General features: G+C 37.4%; 1 protein-coding gene across 6 annotated transcripts in view; it reads right to left on the bottom strand.

Annotated features, from left to right (window-relative positions):
- Positions 1 to 1,034: 1,034 nt before the first annotated feature.
- The window catches only part of COL12A1 (collagen type XII alpha 1 chain), a 107,269-nt gene continuing 101,772 nt past the window's right edge, over positions 1,035 to 6,531 (bottom strand). For 4 of the 6 annotated variants that reach the window (XM_052781695.1, XM_052781700.1, XM_052781696.1 and 1 more), the window contains 3 exons: positions 5,741 to 5,809; positions 4,516 to 4,686; positions 1,035 to 2,123 (listed from right to left, as the gene is read on the bottom strand). In XM_052781695.1, the coding sequence (XP_052637655.1) occupies positions 1,942 to 2,123; positions 4,516 to 4,686; positions 5,741 to 5,809 (422 nt within the window). In that variant the 3' untranslated portion in view covers positions 1,035 to 1,941. Of the gene's footprint in view, positions 2,124 to 3,106; positions 4,151 to 4,515; positions 4,687 to 5,740; positions 5,810 to 6,531 lie in introns of those variants that run through there. The other 2 variants (XM_052781697.1, XM_052781698.1) reach the window with 2 other exon arrangements.

Below are 6,531 nucleotides of genomic sequence, written 5' to 3'. Positions count from 1 at the left end.
CAGAATTATTCTCTTACAGTCTAAAAGACATATGGCTGTAATCAGGATCACTCTTTGAAATGCCATTTGTTTGGATTTCATTTCACTGATAACCAGTCAGGCAGACTGTGGAGTTGTATAATTTCCATTTGTGGACACTAAAATTTGCCCTATAGCTTCCAGTGCGGAGCAAAATTCAGTGATCAGGAAGCCAGCCTGCACATCGAGCTGTGTGACAGAAGTCTTGCATGACATTAAGAAACAGCATTCCAACTTTCCCAGTGAAGTAAAAGGCTTTGCTCCAGGTCCTATTGTAAAAGTCATTTCTACTTCTAAGACAGACCTTGGTCAAGATACAATGGATAGGAAGGATCACCACCAGTCCGCTCTCTCCTCCTCAGTTAGCAAGTAATTCTTCTGGTCCCCTGCAGTTCTGGTGCTCTTTTCCAAAACATCCTTGTCACCCTCTCTAGGTAAAGCTACATCAGAGCCATCACTGTGATCAAAGCTTGTGCAGATACAGATGACCTGCTGAGCAGATGGTAGCCAGCTCACGTACGGCCCCAGCAGGATGGAGCTCAGCAAACACCAGACACCCAGTTCCTCAAGCAAGCTGCTTGCTAATACTGACCTCGGAGCTGCCATGGCTACAATGCTCACAGCACGCAAGGAATTAAAAGTTTGTGTGGCTTTAGGTACTCACTGCAGTTCAAGTAGTTCCTCGGGTGGAAAGTCTCTCTCTCCCTGCAACAGCCATCCGTCAGAAACCGCAGAAAAGACAGCAGCGGAAGCTCAGACCCTCTTTTCCATTTTCTTCACCAAATGCCTTGCAGACTGAATTTCTCAAAACTCTTATTCGTACCTCAGACGGAGGAAGCCTCTCCTGCTTTCATCCACCCGCCTCTAGACACCACAGCCTTAATACCTATTTTAAGACTATTCCCATTCTAGCTGATTTTTGGTATCTGGCATTTCCAAATGGTTGAGTAAATACACTAATAGAATACACACACATCAGTCTCAATGTGCCTTTCAAAAAAATGAATAGACGCATATAAATTTTCAGTAGTTTTATTGAAAAATGCCTCTTTCATTTCAGAAATAAATAATATAAGGCAGTGAAATTCACAATTTGCAGTTAAAATATAAAAGCAGCAATTCTATATCCATAGTCTTGCAAACAATTTCCAACTGCTTTTGATAACTAAGAAACATTGTATTCTGAAAAAAAAATTCCATACTAAATATACAACATAAACATGCAATTCCATCTCTGCAGGATTGACTGCAATTTGGCATAAATGTTACTGTGTCTACAAACAGGGAGATTTCAGGCATTATTAAACTGTATCCAGTTGATACAATGATTTCAGCTACTTAATGTTTGTGGTGTTTAAAGGAGATGTGTAAGAGCAGTATACGCTCTGCAAAGTGTAACTAAGACTAGAAGAAAATGACAATGGTATTGGAAGGAGAGGGAATTTTTTGTTTCTTTCTTTTTTAACTAGATAATGCAGACCTGTGATCTGACTGAACTGCAAACATGCATTTGAAAAAGAAGAACAATGTAGAGCTAAAGCAGACAGTCCTTAGGAAATTTGCAGCAGCTCTGTGGTTATTTTTGTTTTGGCTTTTTGGTTTTCTTTTTTTTATTTATTTGTTTTTACATTATTTTAATGAAAAGGCAGCACTGGGTAACTGAATGCACATATTAACCTGTACGCAGCCACTATAAGCAAAAGTATTTTACAAGCATTTCCAGAGCAATATGAAGTCTCTAGGTACACACATTGCTATCCCCACATAAGCGAGATACGAAACAGGGGTGCGTCTGATATGAAAAGACCAGAAAGCTATATTGCAAAAGAAAGGATGCACTCTCCCTGTGTGTATCTGCAAATGCAAGTATAGCAAAAACAAAACCCACCAACCAAAAAAACCAAAACAAAAGACACAGATCTTTTATGCGTTTGGTTTTGCTTTTCTTGACAGTGATCTTTTCCAGCGCATGTGCTCAGGGTATTCTGGTGAATGCATTTCAACTCCATAGTCCTCATACTCGTCCTCTCTCCTTTCTGACTCCATAGGTACTATAAAGGGTTCACCTTCAGGTTGATAGGGTCCACTTTCAGGCACGTATGGTTCTGGTTGAAAATAGTTGTCCGATTGAACATAATAGTTATCGCATGTCTTTGAATCCACAAATACAATGAAGGTTAGTTTGTCTACATAATGTTAGTCCAATCTTATTTCCATATAATAAATATATAAGTTAATAGTTCACTGGGGGTATTTTTCAGTTTTGTTCATGAACACTTTTTTGGCAGTAAAATAATAAAAAGTTTAAAATTAATTTTGAAAGGCTTTGTATTTATAATACACAAAACATTGCAGAAAGAGTCTTAAATTATGCAAGGGACCAATTATTGTAAAACTAAAAAAAAAAAAACAAACAAAAAAACCCCAAAGCAAATCAAATAAAAATATTATTTTACAGCTACTTCAGTAAATCCAAGCACTGGACTTTATTTTAAACTGTGTAATTAGTAGAAGACATGGAGCAGGTAAGATGAATAGGTGGGTTTGGCATATACTAATTTTCTCTGAGAATGGGAAAGTAAATGTAGACATAGCTATCACCAGCGGCAATATACAGTACATGTCATTTTCTCGTGCTGTTCCTCGTAACAAACCGAGTTACAGCTGGTGCTTCAGGAACACCAAAAACTACAGCAAAACAGAAGAAAAATAATTATAAAACTTTGGTATTTATAACTGCAGTTACAGAATCCAACAAGATTACATATAAAAAAAGACACATGCCCCGATTCAGACATGTTGGTAACAAGCAACAGACAGGTAGGTTTCATAAGTTGTCAAAGATGTTATTCTGGCATATAGCAAGCAGCAGCAGGCTTTTATGCAAAAGCATCACGTAGAGTTGTTAACGGATTTTAGTGGATACGGTCCCATACAAATCATTTACAAGCCACAATTAGTTTACTATTTACATAAGTCATTTCTCATTTACCAGGTTAAATCTGTCTCTTCTAATGGCATTACCTTTGCTGGTTAGTAGTTTTATAAGCCTCCTGAGGCTTTTGATGATCTGGGTCTTTTTTTAAAAAAGAAAGACTCTCTATTTTATTATTGAAATGCAACAGGCTTAATGAATTGACATCACTGTCCTTTATCTATCTCATTCACGAGTTGTGTTAGTAAAAAGAATCTCCCCATTCTATGAGGCCAACATGGTTCAAAAACCATATCCGTGGTGAAATATCCATACGGACTCATTTTCTAATAAGCACGTGCGCAAACATCTCAGAAACAGGATTTTCATGTATTCAAACTGTAAGCAGCACTGGCGACTTAGAAAATGTGTTAGCCGAAACCTGAAACAGGTCAAAGATGATGTTAGTCTTTTAAAAAGTCCATCTGATGTGCAAAAACATACTTTCATCCAACTGAATACATAACAGTTAAGTCATAGACATATATTTATATATGTATACATAGCTGCTTACTAGAAAGGAGAACACTGCTGAATCACAGGTACAATTTTCTTTCTTTTTCACTTAAATAAGAATTTTGTGTGAGATCTGCACAACCACCTGGCTCTTTAACCAGCAGCACTGAGTCTGCAAGTGTGTACATATATATATATATCTCTTTTCTTTTTTTTTATTTCATGGGTACATGCACAATACACTAACAGCAAACCGTATCCAAGAGTAGTATCACATACACTAATTTTGAGATGTTGCAATGCATACATATTAATTTGTTAACAATACTGTGGTCCTGCAGGATCCCCATGTTAAAATATATTAGAATCTTTCCAGTCAGAAATTGGTGGCCACTGTGACCCTTTATTTTGATGCCAGAAGCAGCCTACTGTTTTGAGCTACATCACAGTGTAGGAAGGCTGATATGACCCAGGGCTAATCAGAGACTCCATGGTGTTTAACTCGGTAGAAATTGTAGGACAGTGGTGTTTTTCAGTTGTCTGCACTGTATCAACGAAAGGATTTCCTTTGTGGAAAATTTTTATTTCAGGTATCAATTTAGTATAAATAATCCTGACATTGCTCAAAAAGAGACACACGGAAATTGCCAACCACAGCATTCTTTTTATTTTCAAGAGAAACATGGAGAATTCAACCTTGTTCTGAAGACGATAGGAAGGGGTGGGGATGGAGGGGGAAAAAAGAAGAAGAAGAAAATGGTCACTTAAATCCTATAAGCAACATTATCAACTACTAACCGTCTACGTTTAAAAAAAAAAGACTAAAATATTTTGTTACTACTTCCTATTTAAAGCAAACCGCACATAACACCAAGTAAATCTGCATCAAAGTCCAAACGACTGCTCGTATACCTGCACATTACAATGAAGCAGGCCTGCTCATTGCAACCATTTCCTCCTGATTCAGTATGTTCAGGCTAGCAGGACTGTCTCATGTAAAGCAGCTCAATATGAACAGCCACATCTGTGAAGGCTATTTAAGGCAAGTTAAGTTGCTCATAACCTACCTGGGAATCCTTGGCCATTGTAAGGGATGCTGGCACATTGGGATGAATCACAATATCCTGGTGGCCCTGGGGGACCTCGAATACCCGCATTTCCAGGACGACCTGGCGGCCCCGGTGGTCCTCGTGATCCTGTGGAGCCTGGTGGACCAGTTCTAGATTCTCCTTGTGGACCTAAATTTAGAAATGAAAGGTTGGGAGGTTGTTTTCTTTAAGAACTAGCTTGATAAAACAGCTAGCATTACTGCTGTCTAGACTACACAGACTAGGCTATGTCTTTGGTGAGAAAACACTTGCACTTTGTTGCTATACGGGGGTCAACAAAGAAAAACAAAAGAAAACTAGAAATGTGACTCATCATTAGTTGCTTCCCTGTGTGTGGCTTATTTAAGGATTTATTCACAGAAACTGATTTAGTAAGGTTTGAGCCAAGTAAGAAACATCAATGAATTCTCTGGTTTATTTCCCCTCTGTGTAAGATACGAGATCTCCAGGGAAACCACTAGATTAGACAAGCACACTGGATTTCAATTAAAATACAGGAGTACATTAATTCTGCTACCCTGTAGCCCCAGGATAGATGAGGTAATGTTTTTTTTGGAAACGGTCTTATTATGGTTAGCAGAAAAATAAAGCTTCAAGTAACTGGGGCTACAATTTGCTGCAAGCGTCTTATGGGTCCTGTAATGAAAAACCATGTTTAGCCTAGTAAACTACAAGCAGAAACAAATGATGCAGCTGATTTCTGCCAAGGCATCAGTGAGCAAGACTGCATGATACAAAGACCAAAACCAAGGGTCAAATCATCTGACTCTATCATCTGGTAACTCTGCGTCTGGCAGTATTTTATAGTCCGGGGACAATTTGTAGTTCTGTAATCACAAGTAAAAAATGGAACTAGATACTGCAAAAGTATCATCGGATAATACTTATGAAAATATCCATCAAATATTTGGATAATGTATTTTCATGAAATACATTTTTACACAAGCAAGCATGCCAGATGAGTAAATTACAAGATAAAGATAAATACTTATTAGCCACATCCAAAAATCTTTCTAAATTGCCCTTTTATGAAGGGGTTTCCAGTAAACTCTAATATGTGTCAAAAACATGAAGTGGACAGAGTAAAGCATGTTCATTCACCATATGTAGTCTGGTTCCTTATGAAGAAATGTTGTCTTTTTCTCCTACTTTTCTGTAATCTGATAAAACAAGAAATATTTACCAGGTGGTCCCGGCAAACCTCGTGGTCCTTGAGATCCAGTCCCTCTTTCACCTTTCTCTCCAGGCATTCCTACAGAATAAATTAAAAAAAAAAAAAAAAGGCAATAAAAACCAAAAGAAGGAAACCACATCAACAAATATTTCTTCATGCTCACTCTTTGATATTAATATTTAGTTCCCATTATTTAATGTTACAAGGCTGGTTAAACCTTATTTTGTACAGATGTCCAAATGAGCATTTGGGAAAATAATTTGGATATAAATATACTAACCTAAAAATAAAGTAGGATGCAGAGGTAATTTAGTGTGAATAAGCTTTCTCAAAAATAGAAAAGTCTCCGAGATGCCTAAAATACCACAGAACCTTATTGTTTTAAACTACAAACAGGAGGGTATTTTCAAGCTTGCATACTTCTACTATAAAGGATGCTCTACATTTTCTTAGAAACAGTTATGATGAAATAAGTTTAAGAAAGAGCAGATTGCAGAAATTCATTCTTCCTTGATTTTTTTCTAGTCTTTTTTAAAGATTATACTAAAATATATGCTAGAAAACACAGCACTGAGTTTATGCTACAGTATAGCATAGTGGAATAGGAATAGGTATGGAATAGGCAAAGGCCGCAACATAGTACAGTACAGACACTCCATGTCATTGCAGTGATCCAAGGTAGCCACAAAATACGTTTACCCATATGCTCAAGCTCAGTTCAGAGTTGCTTCCCTCCCTCAGAGAACTGCAAAGAGCCAAGGATGTAGACCTAATTCTTTCAACTCCTACTTTTCATTCTT

Source organism: Harpia harpyja, chromosome 3 (genome assembly GCF_026419915.1).
Source record: "Harpia harpyja isolate bHarHar1 chromosome 3, bHarHar1 primary haplotype, whole genome shotgun sequence".
Taxonomy (NCBI): Eukaryota; Metazoa; Chordata; class Aves; order Accipitriformes; family Accipitridae; genus Harpia; species Harpia harpyja.
Note: the sequence above shows the minus strand (reverse complement) of the source record. Positions and strands in the feature narration are given on the sequence as shown.